Source organism: Numida meleagris, chromosome 3 (genome assembly GCF_002078875.1).
Source record: "Numida meleagris isolate 19003 breed g44 Domestic line chromosome 3, NumMel1.0, whole genome shotgun sequence".
NCBI classification, from domain to species: domain Eukaryota; kingdom Metazoa; phylum Chordata; class Aves; order Galliformes; family Numididae; genus Numida; species Numida meleagris.
In genome coordinates, this window is record NC_034411.1 from 97,588,948 (window position 1) to 97,615,028 (window position 26,081).

The 26,081-nt window shown below is 41.1% G+C and overlaps 1 protein-coding gene across 1 annotated transcript in view; it reads right to left on the reverse strand.

Annotated features, from left to right (window-relative positions):
- The window catches only part of NOL10 (nucleolar protein 10), a 47,644-nt gene continuing 39,331 nt past the window's right edge, over nt 17,769–26,081 (reverse strand). Inside the window, exons 19-21 of the mRNA XM_021391276.1 lie at nt 25,590–25,837; nt 21,391–21,493; nt 17,769–18,881 (exon numbers count right to left, since the gene is read on the reverse strand). Coding sequence (XP_021246951.1) covers nt 18,762–18,881; nt 21,391–21,493; nt 25,590–25,837 — 471 coding nt within the window. The 3' untranslated portion in view covers nt 17,769–18,761. The remainder of the gene's footprint in view (nt 18,882–21,390; nt 21,494–25,589; nt 25,838–26,081) is intronic.

Here is a 26,081-nt window from a genome sequence, read left to right on the forward strand (position 1 = left end):
GGCTTACCGCAGTGTGCTGATTAAAGAGACTGCAGTGATCCCTTTAGAAGAGATTTATCTGCTGCAACTGTGTGCATGCAAATCCCTTGCTGTAAGTAGCTGGAGGAGAAGCTGTAGTCAGATCATGCCAGATCCAAGAGCAAAGTATTTGAATGAGAAACCACAAATCTCTTAAAAAGCAAATAACTTCTCATCAGATGCCACTAAGCCATAGGTGTCCAACCTCTTGGCTTGCCTGGGCCACACTGAGTGAACAGAAACCTTGGGTCGCATACACAATGGTCACTTTGAAAGTAATGCCTCCTATTTATTTCCTTGGAAACTACAGCTGATACAAAGAGCACAATAGCACTATCTGATAAAACAAAATCTCAGCTGCAAAACAGTATTTTTCCACATAGTCAGCACCATGAGCTATGCATTTTTCCCAGCAATGAACAAGAGCCTGTTTGCCATGCTTGTAACAATCTGCACCAGAGGAAGTGACCCACTGTCACTGTTACCACTGCTGAGACGCACCACCCACTGTCTGACTGTGCTCACACCCACTGTTTGGTCTCTACAAACATTCAGTAAGTGTTGGCGAATGTCAGTGGGTGCCATCTTTTCCACATGGAGGAATTCAGTTCCACACCTTTGCTGCATACACACTGCCATGTCAGACACCATTGTGTCAGAGTGCCCCTCTGCTGCCATCTGTCACACAGCAACGACACGTAACAGAATATTGGTGGGAAGGTTCAACCTCTACTGCCATCCCACCAACATCCATGTCTGACACTGTGAGCCAATGCAATAAAACAGCAGGCATTACTTTTGGAGCATCCCTCAGAAAATATACAGTATAGTTCAATTCTATAAGTACCAAAACTTATTTTAATCTTTAATATTTTTTTTAAACAAAAAAAGAGAGCAACAAAAACATGGAACTGGTGGGAGATGTGACCCTGTTCTTGCGGAACCAACGCATCACGCTAGTTCAATGGCAGTGGCTGCAATCCTCAGTGAGCTCTCAGGGTGTTCAGTAGAGATTTTGGTTAAAATTTTACTTCTGTATTTCATCCTTGAAAACAGTCATTCACAAATGCATGTACTGCCAAAGAGTGATGACATGAATAAGGTGCTATTGTGAAGTGAGAAATATGTCTCTTTGCTAAGACAGAGCTTATAAAAGTAGAACATGGTCAGATTTTTGAGTCGAATGTCTGACTGCAACTCTGTACACTCCATTTGACAACTTCCAGGTGATGCACTTATGTCAACCGAAAATGGAATTGCAAATATACAAAAAAATACAAGATTTTTTCAGCTGTCTTGAAAGTTGTTCTCAAGTTGCTGTATTGAGTCAAAAAGCATGGCTGCATATTCTTTGCTGTTCCCAGGACTGTGTTTAGGCCATGAATCAAAATGCACAATATTATTTGCTATCACTTGAGCTGGCATTGCTCGGCCCTGCCCCTCCCCATGCCCTGGTTTCAGCCCAGACGGCATTAGCACCACATCGAGGTTGGGCTGCTCTGTGTGATGGCTGTGCGCCACTAGGCCGCTCGGCAGGACAGAGCTACCACCATGATGGCACTGGGCAGGGGGTGGCTGCAGAGCGAGCTGTGCTGGGCCGCATACGGCCTGTGGTTTGGCCATCGCTGCGCTAAGCCTAGGTAATATTGCATCTGACAAGGCCCAGCCCTCAGCTGACAGGAACAGGTGAAATCCCAGTGTCCAGCTGAAGAAATCCTGTCTTTCTGTTTCCACAGGAAACTGAGCAAAGTGGTAGAAGTGAGCTAATGGCTCCTGTGGGGTGAGCAGGTTGCCATAAATTGGTGTTCCCAATAGTCTTTGGGAGGTCCTCTAGAGCAGGTCAGTGATGCCAGCTGTCTGCGATCATCTCCTCCGGCATAACTATGTGGGGAAAAAGCCCATTCCAGCTCAGGGCCCCAGCAGCGCAGCTCCAACTAATTTGGAAGCAGTGGTTTAAGGTATTCCCTTGAGCTGAAGCAGAGGAGATGTGCACCGTGGAGGAATTAACGCTCATACCTCCCTGACCAAGCAAGATACCATCCCTCTCTGGCCAGAGCTTTTCTGCAGCCCACACTTTGCAATTCTGGGTCCCCACAGCAGTCCCACAGTAAATCTGGCTTCTGCCTCCTTCCACACTTGTTTCTAATTATGAGGAGTGTAAGCAGGATATGGGACGTCCCAAGACAGGCTGGTAGGACCAGGGCTTCATTGGCCATGTGCGGGCAGCTCCCTGCACCCCTGCCCCAGGTGAGCTCTTAGTACGTGCTGTAGCAGGACTGGGCTGGCAAGCTCTGATTCAGACCTTCCTCATCATCATCAGAGCTTCCAAGCCAGCAGTAGCATTTTGGCTAACAGTGAGTTGCTCAGCTCAGATTTGAAGGCCACTGAGTTTCTTATCAGAGCTAGGATCTGAAATGGTAAATGTTCTCTCTAGGACGCAGGGCCTAAACATAGAAATACTTCAAAAGAGAATAGCTTTTTCTTATCTTCTGGTTCAGAGAGGGCAAATGATTTATGGTTACCTGTCTCCCATATTAATGATACACCTTACTCTCTAGCCTTATTTCTTTCCACCTCCTGTGCTCACCATCCGTAATTCTGAAACCCCTCATTATCACACCTGGCAATTCTCCCCCTGTACTTATCCAAACCTTCTCTTCAGAATACTGAAGCACGGCACTTTTGTTCTTGCTTGCGCTGATATGGGACAAATTAACATCTTCTACAAAGCCATGTGATGAAAGGAGACCCTTGCAAAAATCTCTAACACTGAATATGGAATTGTATAAGAAAAAAACAAATTAACACTGTTCTGTCTCTCTCCATGCTCCTGCCAGAGATACACTGAAATGGTCCCCATCTGCCACCCCACTGCAAATTTAAAAGTGGCAATACTCCATAGATCCTTGCAGCTATGATTAATACTATCTGGGAAGAAAGAAAGCCTCAGAATTCAATGAAGGAGTTACCACATACAAAAGAGATGTTGCTTAATAGTGGCCCGCTTTCATTTTATTAAAACTATAACGCTGAAATTAGTTGTTAGTGTTTTGAGGTCTGCCTTTGATCTTAATAATATATGTGGTGAGAATTGGACAAATCAGTAATTGGCTCCAGCTGGAGACAATGCACTTGGAAAAAAAGCCATTTCGGGATCCTCTGTAGTTGCTTAAGTAAATCCTAGGATTAAGGACATGCAAATTTTACTGGGGAGAGGGCAAGGAGATGGGCTTGCAGTGCTGAACAGAAAAACAAATGCAAATGATTTTAGGTGGGCCAGAAACTGAAAATGCTTCATTTTAATTAACTTCAGGAAAATGGAAAACAGCTTTGGCTGGGTCTATCTGCAGTGAAAACCATCAACCAAGTTCAGTGGTGGGGGAAACCTATCCGAAAGGTTTGTCAGAGCTGGTGAAGGAGGGTGAAGAGTTTTGATGGAACCTGGTTGTGGAGCTACGTCAGAGCAAAGATGGGAACTAAGACTTCCCCCTGAGCCATATCTGCTGATCACCTCCATATGCCACCCGGAGTGGGGTCATCCGAACATCACCTGACGTAAGTGTGCTAAGATCTACAAAGTATTTTAGTATTTAGACACAAGTAACACCTCCCAGAGGAATGCTTTAACCAACAGGCTATAGAGTACTCAAGACTGGATGTGGCTCTGGGCAGTCTGGTTTAGAGGTTGGCAACCCTGCCCACAGCAGGGGGTTGAAACTAGATGATTTCTGAGGTCCTTTTCAACCCAGGCCATTTTATGATTCTATACTTGTTCCTCAGAGGCGAAGAGAAGACACCTGGCCTAGCCACCCCATGTCAGACACCCAGCCTTCTTGCCACTTGTGAGTGATGCCCTAAGTCCCTCAAGAGTCCAGCCTAAAAAATCCAGGGAATTCAGGTCAGAGTTTAGATAGGCCAAAATTACACTTCTTAACAAACAATTTGCTCCCTTTAAACACTCATTAGCATCCCCGGTAGGATGTTGCAACATAATCTTTGATTTCCCTGCTGCTGGGAGCTAATAAGGACATGCAAACAATAATGGGCTAACATCACATCGACTCCCTCCTTCATCTATCATGCCACGGCTCGGGGATGCATCTAACTAAACCAGACACAATTCCCTTTGTCTTTTTGTGCTAAATACAGACATACCTTTGGAACAGCAGAGGTGTTATCCTCTGCCATGCTGTTTTCCAGCAGGATTACAGAAACACTACCTTCAAGACTACCAGCAGGCAGAGTGGCAGTCTGCCAAACAGGTTTTATTCCACAAACACATCCTTTATGCTTCAGTGTTGTGTGCTGTGCACGGATTTCATGAATGCAATAACAACAAAACAAACAAACAAACAAAACTGTTCTCTCGTCATCTCAGAGGTTGTCAGCAACAGTTAAAAATAAGATGGAAATATTTTCATTTTGTTGCTCTGGTTTCAAGGGAAAGATCTTGCCCCATAGGAAAAGAAGAGAGACTGTGCAGCTGGAACGTATTTATAGACTGCAGGGAGCTGTTTGCAATTATCATTTGTAGAACATACCTTAATGGAACCACACTGAAGTGGTTTGCTTGTGGTTCAAAGGCTGAATGTTACTCATACTTTATATATGGCAGTCACTATGAGGTTAACTTGGGCAGGAGCCAAAACGCACTTCTGCTCAGCCGCATGACGTGCATGATACAGCCATGGGGACATCTCCAGGTCTCTGCACAACAGCCAGGCAGGGCTGGTAATCTGTTTTGCCTCTGAAGAGGGATTTCCAGGCTCCAGCATTTGTGGTTAGATTTTAGACAGGAGATGGAGGAATATACAGAAATTCACTATTTGCTTGTACCTTTTCTTGCAGGTAGTGATTTTCAAATGCCAGTTCTTGCCATGCTGTTTGAGTAAATTGGAAGCTTAGTTACTCTGTGTAACTGCAAATACTTAACTCTTGGGGTTCTTTTTTTTTTAATCTTTCTCTCTCAGCACAGTCTACTACACATTCTTGTTTGCTGGTATCTATTTTCTGAGCTATCTACAGATACACAGGGACACTTGGTCAGCAATAACTTCCCTGCATGTGCTCTGACATGCACGAGCCTCTCTCCCTGCCATAGACCTGCATCTGGCCACAGGGTCCTGCAGTTTGGCTTGCAGTCCAGAAATACAACCATACCAAGCGGAGAGATGTAACAGCAGTGCCTAGGGATGACGCTGCCATCTATCTTGAAAGCCCACTCCTGTTATGCTTTTTCCTGTGGAACAATCAGGGCTCACATGTTGCGAAATTGGTGCTTCATTTGGGCCATTTGTGCTGTGATCCTGTAACAACAACTCACACCTACGTGCTCAGTGATTGCAGGTCCTGGCTTCCAGGGCTTGAAGCAACATGGCTCTGCTGCATCTACCATTAGGCAGGCTGCTGGTAACACAGGAGACCAACACAACTTTGGCTCCAACGCCTACAGCCCGGCTCATGGTTTTGCCTGGCTTTTGAGTCACATCCCGGCATGTCTGCTCTGGTGTACGTCAAATGTGTAATGCACCCTCAACCCCCACAGTGATGGCAGCAGTGGGAAGATTACACAAAGTTTCATAGCCTTCCCTGGCACTCCTGCAGCACTTCGGCATTCTCCCAGCAACATACAAATACCTACAGCCCAGTTTCTGCCCTGCAGTGGGTAATGTACAGAAGCGGATAAAAAACAGGACAAGGACAGAGTGATCTTTTTCTCAAGACGTGCTCCCAGCTTCAGGCAATCATTGATTTCTTGAGCTGGAGATGGCACCCAGGGTCTCAGGTACAGAAAGACTTAAAGGACTTATTGTTATGAGCATATCTTAGCCTTTCCAGGACTGGTAAATATGTTTGGCCTTCACAACAGCCTAAGATAACCAACTCCACAATGTGCCTATACATTGGACACATAAAGAGTAGTTGTGATAGAGAAGTTGTTTTTCCCAAGAGAAGCTGTGGGTGCCCCATCCTTGGAGGTGCTCAAGGCCGGGTTGGGTGGGCCCTGGGCAGCCTGAGCTGGTGGGGGGCAACCAGCCAACGGCAGGGGCTGGGTGGGTGGGCTGTGAGGTCCCTTCCAACCCAACCAGCCTGTGACTGTGATACAAATGCTCCACGTTTATCATGAACATGCTACCTGGTAATTTCATTTGATGGCACTTGGATCTTACCTCATGAAGAATATTTCATAATAGTTTTTCATCTTCTACATAACATTCCATCTATTTTATGGATTTCCATTGTACGTCTGCTCAGTAGTCTTCATTTCCAGGCTGCTGAGTGCCATTCTATGTAATCTTTACTTGCAAGGAAGTTCTTAATGTCTCTTACAAAACTGCTGTTTTACTTCATCAAAGTTAGGTAATCAGAACTAAACTCCCAAGGTACAGGAGCACTGTGTGCTTGCATATGGCACAGATATTTTTTTCTTTTCCTCTCCTCTCATTTCAAGTAACATTTGTCTATGGTTGAAATTGGTTAAATATGGTTGAAATCTCTGATTTCAGAGAACTTTCTCCAAGATCTTTGCTGAATACCAATAACCAGTTCAGAGCTCATTGCTGTGCCTCTGCAGCAATGCATTTTCCTGCCTGCCTCTATCACTCTGCACAGCTGACATGCTACTGTCGTGTCACAGCATGCCACAGTGACAGCTGTCACTTCAGTTCCTACATATTTACTGAATTCTCTTGCAACTCTTTGCAGCCTTTTTTACTTTTGTATTTTCTGAGTGGTTAGATACCTTTCCAAATCATTTATAACTATATGGAAGGGCACAGGGACACAGATCTCTGGAAAACCCCTCTGCTACTCTCTTTCTGTCAGGGAAATTGCCTTATTGTCACCCTTTCATCCCTACCTATAATAACTCCCAGGAGGATCTTCCCTTTGACTCCGATAACAACTGGCAGAAACCAAGCCTACTTTCCAAGCAAAGGGAAAATGCACTATTAAGAGCTTCTCAGAAAATCAATTGTGATGAATTATTTGCATGCTTACAGAAATCCCAAATACGGGGCAGCTTCTGTACCAGGAATGACAGAATAGTTTAGGACCTCAGCCTCGAAAGGAGATGACTTGAAGGCTTATGAAAGAAATCTAAAGACCAAGAGTGTTGTCAGAGAGGACTACAGAGAAACAGGTGCCTCACTTTCCTCAAACTCAAGGCCAGGAGTGAAACTGAATCAAAGGCAACAGAGACAGGCTCAGCACCAGCATGAGGAAGGGGCTCACCATGCAGTGGCCACAGATGTTGTGGGTGCTGGAGGTCTGCAGGCTTCGAGGGGAAGCTGGACGAGTACACAGAAGCTAAGGCATCAAGGACACAGCCTTCATAGCCAGCAGAGTCTGTCCCCGGGAAAAACACCGCTGATAGTGGTGTGACTGTTAGATGGAAAGCACTATCGTATCCCTAAGCAAACAGGAACTGCACCACAACTGTATCCCACTCAAATAAATGTTTTGCAATTGCTCTTAAAAAGGTCAAAGTAAGCCTGAAGTACCAACATCTGAATCTGCAAGTATTCATAGGATTTTCGTCTCTCCCCAAGTGCTCTGGCAGTTTGCAATCCTACTGCCCTTGCCTAATCCTATAACAACGTCAGAAACCTATGCAATCACCTACAGTTACTGAACCTATTCTCTAGAGTAAAATTCAAAGCCTTCTACTTACAAAAACTAACCAACGATGGCATGTCAGACCTAAACTGTTACTGAATGAGACAGCAGACACCTTTGCAAATGGAAGCCATAGAGTTTCAAGGGCACAAAGTACAAAAAAAGTTGACTATGCTGATTTCCCTTTAGCTTCCCTTTAGGAAGTAGAAACAGATTAAAGTTTCTTTCTCCCTTTCTTTTTTTCATCCTTGATTGTATCTTCTCAGAGAAAAGGGTGTCTCTGGTTTAAGTCCTTAGTAACAGAAACCAGGACACAGAGATGTTTTGACAAGTACTGTCTCTAATTAGATCACAAATTTCAGAGAGCAGGGAATGTACCTTATTCTGCCTTCCGCGTTAAGGCAGAAGCAATTTGCATTTAAATGCTAATAAATAACTCAAGAAATTTTCAGTTGAATAGTATGAGTAACGACTCAGGGCCAAAAAATGCCTTTGCTGTATTAGCAATAATCCCTGCAGCATGTTGAGAAGGCTTCACTAGAGGTGGTCATGCAGGAAGCAATTACCTTATGTGCAGCTAGATTAAGGCTGGATGCAACCACAGTATGGACAGCACCCTCAACATCACAGTGCAGCATCACTATGGGACAGGGCAGCGGCCATTAGGGCTCACCACACCGATGGAGCCATTTTCCCTTGCCATACTGCAGTATACTCCTTGCCCCCACTCCCACCTACCATAACCATACAGACCTACTGGCAATCTAAGCCAGACAATGCCTTGCAACTGTCACAGACAACACGCAGCCAACACCATTCCAACACTGGCAAAAATCCTCCAGTGTCAGTGATTGTACGGCTTGCGTCAAAGCAGCAGGGCTGATCCTGTTTGGGGCTGTGGAGGTGGAAAAGACAAGACCTGCAGCTGGAGTCAAAGCCTTAAAAGAATGAATTGAGAAATTAAGCAGGAACAGTTCAAGGCTCTGCATGTGGGATGAAAGCCGGCTTATGTTTAATGAATCTAAGAAATTATTCAGTAATAGTTCATCCTCTGCAATGGGATCCCTATAATTAATGTAAGCAGCATCCATTAGAGCCAATACAAATTAGGTACTGGTCGTTCAAATTAATTCTTCGCCTTTGGGCACCTTTAGTTACACAACCAAGTAAAAACTTTTAACAGAGAGAAGAGTAAGCCCATCTTTCTCAACAACTACAAACTAGTCAACCCAAGTTACAGACCTGTAGTTCAGGGAGCCTAATCTGCAGATATGGAGCACTGTCATCATAGCAAGCACACATGGTATCTTGCTTCTCTTCTTCCCTGAACCCAGTGATCAGCTTTTCCTTCCTCTCAGAGACCCTCAATACTTACATGAGGACAATAAAATCTACTACAGACAGATTTGATTTAATGCTGTTCAGCACAGCGTTGAGAAATATTGCTTCACAAAGCATGAGGTCTGAAGCACTGACAATATGTCTGGAGAGATTGGTCTCAAAAGGCACAGATGTATTGGAGACTTCCAAGAAAGAGCAGAGGGACCGCTCAGAGAACTGCTGTAGAGGGAAGGCCAAAAGCACTGCTGCTGTCAGGCTCTTCAGACAGCCTTCATAGAATCAAAGAATCACCAAGGCTGGAAAAGACCTACAAGATCACCCAGTCCAACTGTCCACCTAAAGGATGGTTCACCTTCACCTAGGACTCAGAGCCGCGGTCAAAGCAGGGATAAGCCTGCGCTTTTAGATACAAACACCTTTGAACTCTGAGCAAGTCTGGAGGCCAGACCAAGTTCTGGGGACATGCTTAGCCAAGAGGCAGAAGTTTTGACCTATGAGAATTACAGTCTAATAACAGAATTTTGTTGGCCAGATGAGTACCTTACACAATGACAGATTCTTAAGCCCATCTGTTTCTTTAGCCTGGTTTATTCATCTGGATGTCCTGAAATGCATTAGTCAGTGTAGACATGAAGTAACACATGGAATGCCAGAGGTATGGCTGTCTCAAAGTCAAAAGCTCCAAAACATGCTGAGATTAAGACATGATTTTCACATAGTTCCTATCAACTGTCACCAAAGCCTAACTACACCAGAATGAAACATCAGCAATGATCATCTTCCTTCTTAGTATCTCTACTTAGTGCAGAAACTGGTTTGCTGTTAGGACTTAGCAGCTACAGGCATCCTGAAGAAACAAAGAGGTTGTCTATCAAACATGTAATGTTTGATATGTAATCAAACATAATGATTCTGCCCTCTGAACAGTACTCACTAAAACCATTTTTGGTCAGCTGAAAGAAATCTGGGGAACCTGCTGCTGGTCACTTTCTTGATGCTGTCATTGTCAAAATATGCCTAACCAGAAAAAAGGGAAGGTAGAAAGCGTTCAGACAGCTCAGCACTTCAGTGGTCATACTGCAGACACTTCAGACTGCTGCTTCACACAGGCATCCACTGATTCAGGCCTTGTGATTAGACAGTGCTCAGCTATCCCACCCCAGTAACTCCACAACTCTATGGGGGGAAAACAAGACAATACACATATCAGTGAAAAAGTTTGAAAGAGGTCACATTACTATTTCTGTCTGACCAGCTCTAACAGCATTGTTATGTTGGCTGGACGAATCCAGTGGGACTTTGTTGTTGGTTTTGTACTGTAAAAGACATGAAATGCAAAAATCAATCTCCAAAACAGAGCAGGTCGGGACAGGATTCTACCCTCTAGTAGAAAAGGGTGGTAAAATTAAAAGCTAGAAAGTCTTTGCTGAAAACCCCAAACCAGAACAGATTAATTTCAGCTCTTGGAACTTACACTGTTGCATTGATAAGCTCTTCTCTGTTGGAAAGCGTTTCAAGAAAAAACATTTGGACAGATCCCAAAGGATTTTCCAGCTCTTCTCTCTCCCTTCCTTCCCAGCTGATTTACTGGCTGCTTTACTTACGCTACTCTCTTTCCATATTATCTCTTTCTATGAGAAATTCCTCTAATTTCATGGGGATTGGTGGCTTCTTTGTTCTACTTCCCAGGATCTTCAAAGGCAAAGGGAAATTCAATTTCTTAACTGACATGATAGGCCTATTGCTTCTCCATGATTAAGAGGAAACATGAGTATCATTAGAGACCCAGACACCCGTCCATTGCTGAGCATTACTCTCCAGAAATTGCTTCAGTAGACATCCCATACACTCACAGAACAAGGAGGACTAGGAAAGCTCCTCTGTAAAACTGCTGGGGCCAGCAAGCTGCCTGCCTGGCCCATTTGGTTATTTCATCCTGGGTTACATTGAGATGTAACCTCTTGAATGCAAAATCACACTTGTTTGGTCACATTAAATATCCTCCAATACTGGCAGTCCCAAATGCTTCCACTGAAGTCAGCTTTCCTTCCCACCACTCCAGGGAGATCAAGTGCTTCCAGAAGAACTAAAATAGCCATATGCCTCATCTCTGCTCCAGAGGAGTTTCCGACTTCTTCAGTTTTGACAGGAGCCTCTCATGGGTTTGAGAGACTGTGCAAGAAAATAAAGAATAATCTCCTTTCAATCCTCATAAAAAACTTTTCTCTAAGCTTATCAGTACCTCTGGTTTCCTCTCTAACTGGCTACAGTCAGTTAGTTTAGTGATACTGGTCTCCAGCCACATGCACAGTGGGATGCCGAACACGGTGTTCTCTGCCCACGTCTATGTTTGTAAACTAAACAGTGCCAGGCCCAGGACAAAGCACGGGAGCACAACCCAGACTCTGCTTCTATTAGTTTTTAAATTGCTGTCATGCAGTTACCGTGGTATTGTGCAAAAGAGATTTGTGGTAACTTGTCTAAAATACCTCAGATAGAGGATATTTATTTATTTGCTGTGGAGAGCTGTTCAAAAATACTGCCTCATATTTTCAGTGCAATTGTGTCACAGCCCTGTTGGGAAACCCCATGTCTACATGGGAAAGGAGAAAAACAGAGTAGCTATGACAGGAGTGCCACAACCTTCCCTCTTGATTCCATGTAAAAGAATATCCGTGAAACCCCAACAGACAAGATAATCACTTTTCACTACACTGTCATTTGCATAAGAAGATAAAATCCTTACAGGGAAGCAGGCGGTTTGTTATGGCCCCTACTATATATACTGCACTTGAAATATACAGTTGCAGTATTTCAAAGGTTACAATACGTAAGAAAATACATTTACAGAAGAAATATAGGGAAATGGTACAGACATAATATTCATTACTGAAATATGAATTATAATTGCTCTTCTGAACGTTCAACTTTTTCTATAATTGTACATAACGCTTCAAGAGCTGGGGTCATTTCTAGTAATATAATAGTAAAATTACTGAAAAATTGTAACACAAAACCAACTCCACCCAAAACAACCAGACCCTCCCTAAAATAAGGCTGTAACAGTGGTAAAGCACACTGAGCACTAAAAATGGGATTTTTTTTTTGTTAAAATGACATCCGTTCGCCCATCCCAAGAGGCCTGTACAAAGCATGTGCCAGTTCTGAGCCCCCATCACGCACTCTGATGAGCCAGAACTCCACATCTGAGTTTGTACAAATCCATTCTGTTCAACATAATCCTACATTCAATCCATCTACCACTACCATTTTAGTGCTCACTCTCAACACTGTGCTACATCCGTACATATTTTTACTATAGATTCTGATATCATCAGAAAATCTGTAGTGTAGATACAGGCACCCTGCAAGAAATAGCCAGATGTTAAAACAAGAGATAATAAGTAGGAGAGACAGAATGGCTTTGGCAGAAACCGCTGTAGGGAAGGGAAGGGTGGTTCCAGGAACTGGGAGTATAAATTTTGATTAGGGCTGGGCTGGTATTTCCCACTTCAACTGCCTCCTTTTCTCTTTAATGAGGAAATAGGATTTTCACTTTTGCTCCACTCAGTGAGTGATTAAATGGAAACAAGGACTTGCTTTCATAGGTAAGCCAATCCAAATGTCACTTATGTATGCCAACACTGGGAACAGTGACATTTTATACTCACACATGAATTTGCTGCAAAGCAATTGTGTTTAAATTGTAATTGAATGTAACAGTAAAAAAAATGCAGCACTTATCTCTGCAAATGTTTCTTTCAAACAGAGAAAGAAAAATTATTCTTTTCCGAGTAGCAACAGTGTCCAGGATCAATCTTCACTCCTTGAAAATGCGCTGCAGTCTGAAAACATGAAGTAAGCAAAGAATAGAAGAGGAGGTCCTGAAAAACCAAGGTCAGCAACAGACAGATACAGCTTTGATTTTACACTAAAAGCTGCATGGATGATTCACAGCCATTGCAGTTTTCCTGCACTTTTATCAAAGAACTTTGCTTACTTTACCTCTGCTCATGTGAGGATGTGCAAACTCGCCTGTACCAGAGGATACTCACAAGTATTTCATACAGAAACGCCACTTACAGTGCACACAGGACAACGTGTGCTGCTTTATCAATAGAAATTTGCACTAGGCCCCATATGGATCAAGGTCGTGGGCCAAATTAAAGAACAAAAGAGGAAGGAACCTGCAGTAAAACACAGCTAACACGAGCACAGTCACCAAAGAGAGGAAGGGGAAAAGGGAGAAAGCCAAAATTATGTTTGGGAATGGGTAGGGAAATTAGGAATAGCCAGTTTTATAGATGCAGTGACTTAAGAACAGTGTCACAAAGTTTACATTTATCCATCTCCAAAGTCTTTAAAGTGTGAGGATTCTTTTTGCTCCAGCTGTGTAAACTACAAGCTTGGCTGAATCTGATTATTTTCTGCAGGCTGCGCTATTATTGTTCATTTTGGTGATACAATTGGATTGCTTCTTCAAGCTCACAAAGAGACAGTTATTGAGCAAAATGGACTTTGAAACATGGAGATAATGATCAGGAGCTGAAGTTTATTAATAGATTTACGCACTTTAATTCATCTTATAAAACCCATACTTCCCAAGATCAGACAAAATATATTAGCTATGGACACATGCCAAAAAAGTATTTAATCTTTATGAAAGAGATAAAAAGATAAAGCTAGTGAGCAATTCAGTTGAAGGATGGGGCAAAAGGGAAAAATGACTCCAGTCATTACTGCTGCATGCCCGTTCCCTGCACCCTACAACCAACTGTAGTCACCATGCTTGAGGAGTCCTCTCAGGTTCACACATCCACTCCCCCACCTCAGGCAGACTCCTCTGTACCTCTGAGGTTCCTGCAGATGTATCATCTGACACTGCACATCTTCCAGTGAACACCACACAGACTCCCCAGGCAAGGTGTTCTACCACTTGTAGACAAAGTTGGACGTTTGCCCTTAATATTCGAGTCTGTCTTCCTTGAATTCAAGTCTATTACTCATTTTCCCACCTAATGCAAACAGAAAAAAAATGTAAAAGGTTGATGCAAAGGAAGATGGAATAGTTTGAAAACTCTTACTCCCTCAGTACTGGGTCTGGTAGGGATGGAGTTAATGTTCCCCACACAAGTGCCCTGTGCTTGTAACTAGAACAGTGTTGATATCACACCAACGGTTTGGCTGTTGCTGCACAGCACTGGCCCATTATCAAGACTCTCTCCAGTACCCCAAAAGCCAGCAGGCAGGGGTGAGCAAGAGGTGAGGAGAAGGCATCACCAGAGCAGCTGGCCTAAACCAACCAAAGAAATATTCCATACCATATGGTGTCGTGCTCAGCATTGAAAGTGGGAAAGGGGAAGGAGGGGAGATCTTGTTATGAAAACATCTATGATCCCAAACAACTGCTATGTGCGTTGAGGTCCTGCGTTACAAGATTTGTCCAAACATCTTTTGGTGACAGGACGTAGAGAATAACTATTTTCCCTCTCTTTACTTCCATGTGACCTTTCCTTGTTCTTTTTTTTTTTAATTATTATTTTATTTCTCTTTCTTTTCCCCTTAATTACATTATCCTTAACCCATAAGCCTTATGTATTTCATCTTATTTTCTCCCTTTCCCTTTTCCTTTGAGGAGCTGGAATGAGAGAGGCTGGCCAGCAGTGAGAAACCACCTCAGTTCTTTGTGGTATCCACTCCGGGCTCAAGAAATTAAATATAAGAGTGATAAACTTGACTAAGAATGTAACAGTGAAGAATTTATGATGTAATAGTTGTGAAGAATGTGTGAAGTAGTAATGTGGTGATGGGATGAGGAGTACGTGTAAACTGTCCACATTGTCGGCGTTGCAGGATTTAAGTTAATTTTGGTGTGGGGAGTTGTTTTTGTTGATGAAACGAACACACTTCTGGTACTTAGCTCTCCATGTGTTTCTGTTTCTGCCTAAGACTAAACAATTAGTTAAGAACATCAGGCAGGTATCTGCCCCAAGGCAGTGTGGTGATGGGTGGCAAGCTATGTAGGAGGACATGGACAGGTACCTGTCATAGTTGTTATGGTTTTGAATTTCACCTCTGAAGTGCAGAATCCTAAAACAACTAATGGAACATTTGAACAAAATATGCTCTGAGCTCTAGAGCAGAGCCACTACAAAAACAGAAGAGACAGAAATTGTACGCTTCATTCTCTGCTGGATCCTGTCATGTTGCAGGAAACCATCAGAGGTTGAAAGCTGCTGTATGGAGTCCGACATGATAAGATGAGGAAGCCACTGAAGAAGGCAAGTTGAGTCTATTTACAGAGGTGAAAGACATCCAACCGACCCTAAAAATTGCTAAAAGAGAGAAGCAGACAGTAATCTATGCTGGATCATAGATTGTTCCAAATACCCTGTGGGAATGGCTACAGCAATGGAAGCAGAACAACTGGTGGTACAGAGGTGAACTCACCTGGGCTGTTGCATTGTGACAAGACATTGCTGCCCAAGCAGAAAACATTGCTATTAAAGTACAGCACGTAGACGCTCACTGAACCTCTGAAGAATATCAGAATAATGAGCAAGTGGACTGCGTTTCAAAAACTGAAGTGGCTCAGCCAGACCAGGACTAGGAATGTTAAGTTTGAGCTGTCTGTGGCTTGATGGGCCTATGAAACATCAGGATATCTTTGAAGTGATGCCACACACAGATAGGCTCCTGACTGTGGGATGGACCTGACCATCGAGGCCATTACACAGGTCACCCAGCAGCATGAAATGCACTGCAATCAAGTGAGCCATGGGAATAAAGTCCCCCTGGAACAAAAGACTGCGGAAAGGATTCTGATATGGTAAAGCCTAGTGAATTGACTATGTCAGACCAATACCACAAGCCTGTCAGGGTAAGCACTACGCACTCACCATGGTAGAAGCCACTACCAGGTGGCTGGAAACATATCTGGCAAATCACATCACTGCCCAAAGCACCATCTTGGATCTTGGAAGGCAAGTTCTGTGGTGTTGTGGTACCCTTGAAAGAATCAAGTTGCTTCTGAAATAACCTCAGAACCTTCTAGGTCAAGAGGCACAGCAGTGACTGAGTGCTTCACATCCCCCATCTCCCGCAAGGAGAGGAGAGGGTGTGAGAGTGAAGCATGGATTTCTGCTGGCCACCAGTACCCCCTCACCATTCGTTCCTGAAATTGGCAATTTCAAATAATACCTGCTTGGAGGTCTATACGTAAACTGACTGTATAAAAATGCTTAGATACATTTTAAGCACTTTTGTTCTGACATTAAAAAAGAGTTGAGCAGCATAGTAGATTCTTTCACTGTTTTGTGAAACTGGCAGATGCTCTCCATTTCAGCCAATTATACAGCCACAGGAACATAGCCTGCTTCCTGGTCTGTTAACAGCATTTTTGAAAGAAAATTACACAAGTAATTCTGGTTCATTGTTAGTTCAACGACTAAAGGCCTGATGTATACAACAGTACTAGCGGAATAAGGAAGTACTGAAGCATAGGTGACACCAGATTCTGGTCTCTTGCTAGTATTCCACTCACATTTAACCACTAACTGGAAATTTATTTACAGTGAGCTTTTTATTTTTTGGTATCTGATCATCACCACTAAGTTGTCACACGTAAAAAACAATCAGGTTTTCCAGAAGGCTACAGCATACAGTCACTTACCTCAGAGCACGAATCTTAAATATAAAAAACCATCCCAGCAGCTGCTGAGCTTCTAGGAATGGCCATACTGGCTCAATACTGATTCCTGTAGTATGGAAAATGGTATGGTTAGCTAAATAAAAGTTGATGTAATGAGGATGACACCCTAAGAAATGCCTTTTTTTTTGGTTGCATTACAAAGTTAATTGGTTGCAATGATGTTGCATTAATGTCAGCTTCTGCTGAAGCTCTCAAGTCTTCCCCTTCTATCAATGTTTTATCAATGCTTTTTATCAGTCTCAAGAATCTGAACATGCTTCATGCCAGATCCCTAAGTACACCAACAGGCTCTGCTACCTCTTCCTTCGCCAAGGGTTTCGTTGCCTGTACTTAAAGCCAGTTCTGATAGAGTACAGCCAAGTAATTAGGCACCGGACTGCTATGAGAAGAGCTGTGTGAAAAAGCTCTGGAAAGCTTTGCCAAAGGCTTTGATTGGGAACTGAATCACCCTTGGTCCTCCCCTAAGCTATGTTGCAGGCATGCCCATGCCCACCCAAGAACCTCTCTGATCCTTACCTGCTAACTTGCCCTTGGACTTGCCTTTTCATTACAGACTTGTCAATTCAGTCAATACTATCTGAGGCCTCCAGTTTTCTAGGATTACTCTCCAGAATGGCTGGCATCCATTGCTCACATTTCTATCTCTAGTTAGCCTCACTGTACCTACACTGTGCAAACGACATTTTTAAACGAAAGGAAACAATGTAATTAAAACCAGAAGCAAGAAATGGAAGCAGGTACAATTAAAACAATGAGAAGAAAAATCCAAATGTGCTATCAATTATCCTACATCTAAAAGACAATCAGTCTTGATTTAGAAAAAGCATCAGGCTTTAAGAAAGCAAGATTTCCCCTTAGCTTTTTGGTTCAATAGTATGATAAACACTGTCCAGAAGATCTGAATGGATTAATAGTCCTTCTGGTTTACAAAGCAAAACTCTTAACAACTTCCAAGTCTCAAAGTGATTTATAGTGATGGGTAGATTCACTGATTTTTGCTGGATTCAAAGTTCACAGTTTCTTGGATATAGTGAAAAGACAATTCAAAAAACTGTCTAAAAAGCAATAAACAAAGTTCTCCTAAGATCAAAGGTAAAAATTAATTTATTTACTGAATTAGCGAATGATGTATATGAATGAAGGGTTTACTAGATTAAAAAACATTTTAAAAAAAATCAAGAAGAAATGCTCTACCCCGCTTAGGAACAAGCATTCTGTTGGTAATCAAAAACAAGACATACAAAATAATTATATTGTTATATTGTTAACATATGTTCTAGTTTCTTTAATTAGTTACCTAAACTAACTTTGGAGGATGGGAGGTTACTTGCATGGCCTTAATATGCTTCGTATGTAAATGCACACTATTTGATCTACGCTGAATAAGGGCTAGCTTACCAAAACATATTAAACCATTTCTGATTAAATGCAGTGCTCACGAAATTTAACTTGAATATCCTTCTCAAATTCTCCTTTGTACATCAGTGTGGAAAGAGAACCCTCCTTATAGATTGACTCAGAAATCTAAATTTACCATTCTCAGTTGCTCTCATGACAATCATTTTTATCTCCTCTTGGACATACAGGCAACCTAGACCATAAAAGACAAAGCCAATTTCTGAAAAACAGAGTTGTTATGTCATACAAAAAGAAGCATAAAAGAAAAAACTGTTGTGTTCTTGCAAAGCAAAGTTTTGAGACAAAATAATTTTCCCCCGATCATATATCTAAAAAGTCATAAATACAGACTTCAGAAAACAAAAACACACTTTTCTTAAATTAAAGACAGTCAGCCTCATTGTATACATAAGTCCTTATATAGAAAACATACAGGGTTACACAATAACCACTTGCTGGTGATTTCTGCACAAATACAGTTCACTCTGGAATTTATAACATAGCCATACACACCGCGTCCCTTGGACAATACTTATACTTTCATAACCTTTTCTATAACTAAAGACAGAGTTTAGCAAGTTCTTGTTTCTGTCCATCAGTGAAACAAAACACACTGGTACTGCAAAGCCTCTTTTTCAAATGAGAAATAAAAAGTTTCTTGAAAAGATAACATAAATCAATGAAACCGTTGTCCTCTTCCACGTTTACTCTTGAGGTGACTAGCAGAGCGCCTGAGAGCTTTCCTCTCTTGACGATGTTGTTTCTCAGCTTCCTGCTGTTTCTTCTGGTGCTCGGTCTGGTATATTAAAAGAAAAAAAAAAAGACTCAAGTTCTTGTAAAATTATGTACCACGTCATTGTTCAAATACTTACATATCAAGTCAGAAATCCCCTAGGGAAATCTGGAAATGTTCCCAGAAATGGTCCCACATTGTCTTGTCCTAATTTACCTAATTTTACTGAAACAAACAGGTTTTCTAAAACGTGGTCTTAGAATTTCATGAAAGTGTTTGCTATGCTGTGTACAATTCTAGAAACACTTTTAACGTGACAATAAACAAAGATCTCTGCACCTGTGGCACATGCCTTATGAATGTTTTTTCTCTACATCAAAAATGCACAAAAAGGAGTTAACTTGCATAATACACAGATGAAAATGCTCTTACGGCCATAAACTTCTATTTTATTGGGAAGCCTGAGTGCTTGTCTTGAAATTAAGCATGAATTGGAACTAGCAGACTTGAACTATCCATGCTCAGGCAAGTGTCCATGTTATAAAATACTTCAGCAATTAGAGAGATTTCGACAGCAGCACGGGTTAAATGCATTAACAGTGCTAGAGTTATGGTAACTCATACAGCTGCATCCCCACGGCACCAATAATTCTGTAATCAACAGCACTCAAACATCAGCCAATCTCTCCCCAAATCTACCATTAAAAAAAAAATCTTATGTCCATAGCACTGTAAATACTTGAACAGCTTCGGATGTCTGTTTTTAATATTAATTTGCTATGATAGAGCATGCTGAAATTGACAAAAAAAAACAACCAAAAACAGAACTTCACACTGTAGGAACCACACTAAAAGCCCCTGAAAACTAAACTGCAAAATATCAATAGCAAAATTTCACTGCTGAATCTGTCAGTGGTTGCTGAACATTTGTGGGCTTGACTACAGCACAACAGCCAAGTTTAGCCTCAATCCCACTGACTTACAAGATCAGATCTCATGGAAGCACAACTCTCTTCCCTGCTAAACCTAACTAGTTACTCCTAAATACACCTGCAAGTTAAGGTCAGGGCATCACAAACCAGAAGCTGATGATCAGAATAATACTGAATTCTCTTTCAGCTTCTCTTTATCCTCTAAAAAGGAGCATCAAAACAAAGCATACTGCGAAGACTTATTCATAGCTCTCCCTATCTATTCCCCAACACTTTATGTAGATAAATTGTTTTTCTAATTAGACTTTTAAAAGTCTCTCAAGTGCAAAAGAGCACAACTTCTGTATTTCAAAAAAGGCACCCACATCAGTTAGCACTTCATATACATTATTAGCAATGAATTAAAGAACTCAAAGCTATAGCATATCTGATGGACTCCAAATCTTCACAAAGTTTATTGTTTACCAACAATTGCATGAAGTGATGTGACTCAGCACTTTCTAATTTACAGCTGCTATGAAAAAAATTGTGCTTCAGAAGCCCTGGAAAGTCTATTGACAAAGCTGCAAGACACTGATGTATCAGTTACAGCAGATGGTAAAATTGCCAGAATGGTTACCCTGCAGAGGAATCTGAGACTTATTTAGCCATCAACAGACTTTAAATTCCAGAAATACAAGAATCAAAAGCATATGACGGAGTAAATAAACAAGAAAAGGAAGTAATGTAGAAATATTTCAATAAATCTGACTTTTAAAAAGTTTACTGAGGCATAGACAAAGTGATCAGTTAGATAATTTTGTTTTTGTGCTGGTGGTTTTACTGATGAGAAGAATAGTTAACCACCGCTAAGAAGTATCTTTGGAAAAAAAAGCTCACTTGAGGAAAAACATTTTTAACTGAAGTAGATTTTATCAGCTGAAATATCAATTAATATGGAATATGAATCTTCAGCTTTTATAATGTGTCCTTGGTTCTAGCAAAAAAAAACCAACCCTGAGTAGCAGCAGTAGTAGGTGCACACACATTCCATTATAACTACACTATAAAATAATCAGCTGTCTATGACCTACAAAATTCCTGAAGATGGGAAATAAAAACCCTTTAGGAAAGGTAGATGGGCAACAGTCAGCTACACACTTCAAATGGAATTTGGCAAGCACAAGACCAGAGCTCATTCTTGTGATCTGCGTCACACAAGTTCAATGACAAAAGTGATTGGGAGCTCTGTTTTAATCATGCAGCAACCCAGCAGCATTATCAGCCAGGAGAAAGCCTGTCACCTACAGCATCCTGATCGTGCCAGGACCCACAAACCATCATCTGATTAGTCCTGGCACTGACATCATGTAAGGTCACAAGCTTTTGATGACATGTCTGCAAATAAACTACTAAAATATGGAATCCAGTATTTTCCACTGGAATGTAAGATTTTATGAGCGCTGCCTGAGTTATAAGAGTATAAGCACACAGAGCACTACTGGAGGCTTTCATTCAGTTGGCAAGAAGTAGAAGCATTGGCAGCACATGAAGAAATGAAGAGGGACGTGTGTTTGACAGTTTTAAAGTTCCTGTTCCTTCACACTAAACCTAAAGATACTTCTGTATATCTTAAAAAAATAAATATATATAGCGCTCACCTTCTTTAATTTGAATGTAGCCTGCTTGCTGCCTACTGTCGTATCAGATACGCTGAGTGTGCCAAGTTTTTCTTCAAGCTTTAAACGATCTCCGAGAGTTTTCCTGCAGAGAACAATTAACATTAGCCTCTATTCTTGCCATTTTCTAACCATGAGAACCTCCAATAACGCAGTCAAAACGAATCTCAGTTTCCCCGAAACTCTTCAATGCCATATGTCTAAAGATTAAATAATCAGTAAACAGAGAAGAAATACAAGTTCCAATTGCTCCCTCCAGATACTGCTTACATAAATTTAAATAATATTTCTACTGAGAAGTTCATTGTCTTTTCTTCAAAAAAAGCATCAGGCCTCCAGCTGAGAAAGAGACCGCACCCCACTATTGCTGGACTTTTCTAAGACATTTTAGAAGAAGTCAGGTATATTCAGCTGCAGTCACAGTCACAGATAAAAACACGCACAAATACTTAAGGTGATTCAGTTTAGTTGGTATCTTAGAATTCCTAATTTAAGAAACACTTCAGCAGGACGGAAATAATCTTGACTATATGTTAGAATTAATTAATCACAGAGGGAATCATCACTTCACTGTCAGCAGCTACACAGTCTAATTAGAAATGGTAATTCACTGTGTCCCACAACAGTGTAACTGAAATAGTTTTGCAAGTCCGAGAACACCGCAAACAAGCAGGTCTGATAAGTAAAGAGAGAACCTGACCCTGCAGCAGAGTGCCACACGCTTCCCCTGCACGCTGCTCATCAGTCAGCGGTTGTGAGCTATCTGGTCTCAGGCACCGACCTCCAGCATTTCAAAGAAGTATTTTTGCACAACCCTTAAGCATTTTTGATACTTTTTTTTCTTTTTTTTGAAGTGGAAGGTAGAAAATAAATCTTCATAAAAATACACGCAAATAGCAGCCACCAAAGTCAATGGAATTTCCATGGATGAAAGACTCACAGTGTGCTCTATGCACGAAGCCTCTGAAGTCTGCAGAATTTTGGTTAATGAGCCATTTATGTAACAAAGACTCTTCAGATTAACAGTGAAAAATTACTGTCAAGAATTACTTTATTTCTCATGACTAGGTACTTTGATTGTATGTCTTTTTCTGTAGTATATTTTTCATTGCCTACATGTAAAAACTTGTTCCGTCTGCGCGAATCAGGAAGACAAGCTAAGCCTTAGAGCCAACTATGGCAGAGGATCAGTCACAGACATTGTGGTGGGATTTCTGCATCCAAGCGAACTTCCATTTTTCTCCCCTTTGAAAGTGAGCTGGAGAAATATGGCTACTACCCAGCAATTATTTAGCATGACTGCCCAGACACTGCTTCAGTCAGAAGAAAAACTAAAATGAGGAAAAGGCTTTAAGTTTGCAATTTTACTAAATAAACGCAGATATGGCTGTATTTATCCAAAAACACGCGGATCCCAAGTGACGGTGAATCACACACACTGAACACGCAAGCTTAGCACTGCTACCATCTTTTTAAAATCATCCTCAACAAATAGATCCAACGGATACATTAAGAGTGTGACCAGGCACATCTTTTCCTCTTTACAAAGCAATAAAGAAGAGTTTTCCAGGACTTTTCCTGCTGTTGTACTTAACCACTGCTTTGGAAAGCCACTTATGTTTGTTGGCTTCTGTTGACTTTCTTGCTTGTCTCAAAAGATGCATGCATTGATCTATACTTCACTGAGTAGGATTACTTTAGTTTTTCATTTTTGCATGCTCTAGCTTCAATGACAAACATTTTGAAGGGGTATCAAGACAATCAAAAGAGCTCTGCGGACCCTGATAAAAAAGGACCTCTTTCCCTTTATGTATTCCTTTTAAGTTGCTATGTAAGGAAATTATGCATTAACAAAACAAAGAGAAGTTTTGCATCTTTACTAATATTTTCAGCAGATTTTCATGTGTAAGCGTAAGAACACAAAAGGGGGAAGAGAAATGCAGACAGATTTGAGACAAGGTATTTGTTATGATCGCAAATAAGTTTGGCAGCTTTCCCGCACAGAGACACGCGTAGACTGCTGGTCTGCTAAGAAATTTATAGTATGCACCACCACTTCAGAAGCTGGGCTTGGAGCCGTGCTGAGTCAGGAGCATGTCAAAAGAAACACCCAGTTTTATGTAAGTCATAAACTGTTTCCTCAGGTAGAACATTATACGATTAGAGAAAAAAGAACACCTAGCCATTAAGTGCATAGTGAAGGTATTAAGGCACTTAATTATATTGGTCACAGACCATCATTCCATAGCTTGAATAAATCAAATCAAAGACAAACATGCCAGCCTCACCAGATTGTACATGCCACTACAGTCTTTCCAATTTTCAGCACATTAGCTGAATTAATTATTTTTATGCTGACTACTTATCACTGAGGAAGGCCAGCAGAAAGCATATGTAGGTATTTTTCATAAAATTCTGCTGCGTTAAAATGCTTAACAAAACAAGTTAGGTCACAACACACTCAGTCTTACGATTCTATAATCATATCAGCTGTGCAGTATAACAAATGGACACCAGCTGTTAATTTTAAAATTTGCTCCCTGAATTTAAGGAATATTGAGCTTACACAGTCGGAACAATGCCTGGATGAGCACAAATGGCATCACTTTTTGCCTAGGCAAAAAAAAAAAAAAAAGAAAAAAGTCAAGTACATCCCATCTGTGAATCTACTGCGGAGAGTGTGTGTAACCTGAGCAACCCTAATTACACGTCACCCCTTGAAAAATATTCTGCACAGAACTAACAGTGAGTCTTAAGGCAGATTCTCTCATCCCTCAAAGCAGTTTTTTGCAAGTCTTTCCATGGTTTATGACATCACTGATATTCCTCTAACCCCTGGACAAGATTGTGGTATTTTATTTCATTTTTTCCTAGCTGAAGCAATAATTTTTCTTCCCTTAAATTACAGATGAAAGATTTCACTTCATTCTGTGTCACATTTTTTTAAAACATTTTTTTCTAAACATTTATCTTCTCTAAAGCTGTCTTGGCTTACTTATCTAAATTTCAGTATGCTTTTTCATGTTCAAGTGTTCCATATTTTGAATAAAATGAACTCTTAATATTTCAAATTGAGAGTCCCTGAAAATTTCACTCAGAGGTCAGTAACTAAATTTGTGCAAATTACAGTACGCAAGTAGGCTGCAGCCATCCTGCCTTAAAAGGGAAATATTTCAATGACAAAGAGAACACAATGCCATTTGACCACTTCAGCCATTTGTTTCAGGCTCCTTTCACGTCAAACTTTCTAGATGACAATTCCAGCTAAAAACTTGCATGTTTAAGGGAAAGGCTGTATTTTTATGTATCTCTAGAAAATCTCTATCATGACATATGTAGGCTGTATTAGCAGTTACTAGTGACATAAAAAAACAGCCTTATATCATTCTTTTTTTTCCTTTGAATGTATTATTTCATTCTAAGTAAAAAAGTAATGGCTATTACGAGGTCCATCTAACCCAACAACACGTTTCCAACATTAGACAAAATTTTGCCCTGCATCCAACGTGCTGCAAGAACTCTGAAGCTATTCTCCCTCAATGTTTTAATATTAGTGTCTGCTCTCCAAATAATAAAAGGCTATTAAGTCTCATCTTCCAAAGGCCTAAACTCACCTCTGAAAAAAAATATCAACGAGATTTACAGGCATTATTAAGCACCTCAAAGCCAAGTCTTTGCAAATCTAAAAGATACGTGTGCCCTTCATACAGCACAATTTTTTCTTTTACCATCTAGAACCTACTTCAGGAAGAGGCTAATCATGCAGTCCACAGCCTTTTAGAGGATTCTATATGCAGCATTTTACATTCAGACTGTCAGCCTCATACTCACACCAGTGGAGAAATATAAGGAATCTCAGAGACATCACTGCTATTATTTGTGTGAGCAGCAGTTCACCAGCGATGAGTAATGGAGCCTCAAATTTGGCTCAGAATATTAACCTATTACCCATCTCATTCGCATTGTCTCTCCGGCATACTTAAAATGTATTTGTTTAAGAACAAAACAAAGCTTTCAACAACTGTGTCCCCCTAAGTCATATCCCTGAATCACCAGATGTGGCTTTATTAGTAAGTGCTTCCAAGGCTATCATGCTAATGAAAACGCCACTGGCTTGTGTCACAGAGAAATACTTGAGAATCTTCCACCCTCCGGTATTAAAATAGGAACCTTTGTCTTACTTCATTAATTTTTGTTTTTTGGCAGAGTCTTTGAAGCTTCTGAATTCCTCTCCTTCTTTAATCTCAAAAAACTGAGGTTTTAGTAATGTTTGCTGATCCTCCTTGAACCTTTCCTGCCGCTTCACTTTTTCCTCTTGGCGTAGAAGCTTGCGCTGTTTCCTGACCTCTTCAACCCAACCTTTTTCATCATCTGAACTCTCAGAACTTTCTGCATCGCTCGGTTTTCCTTCTGGTTCTTCCTCCTCTTCCTGCAGACAAAAATAGCATAAAATAAGAAATCATCAACTGATTTTATTTTCAAACCATTCCTGCAATTACACGAAGTTACAGCTTTTACTCAGATACAGTTGAAGAGATACAAAATTCGAATGAAAGCACCAACAGCAAATGAAGCAATGAAATCATCTCCACCTACATATTGTATGTCTTTCAAATCTACACTGATGTAGGCATATATCTGAAAACTAGGATAATATAAATTTCATCTAACTA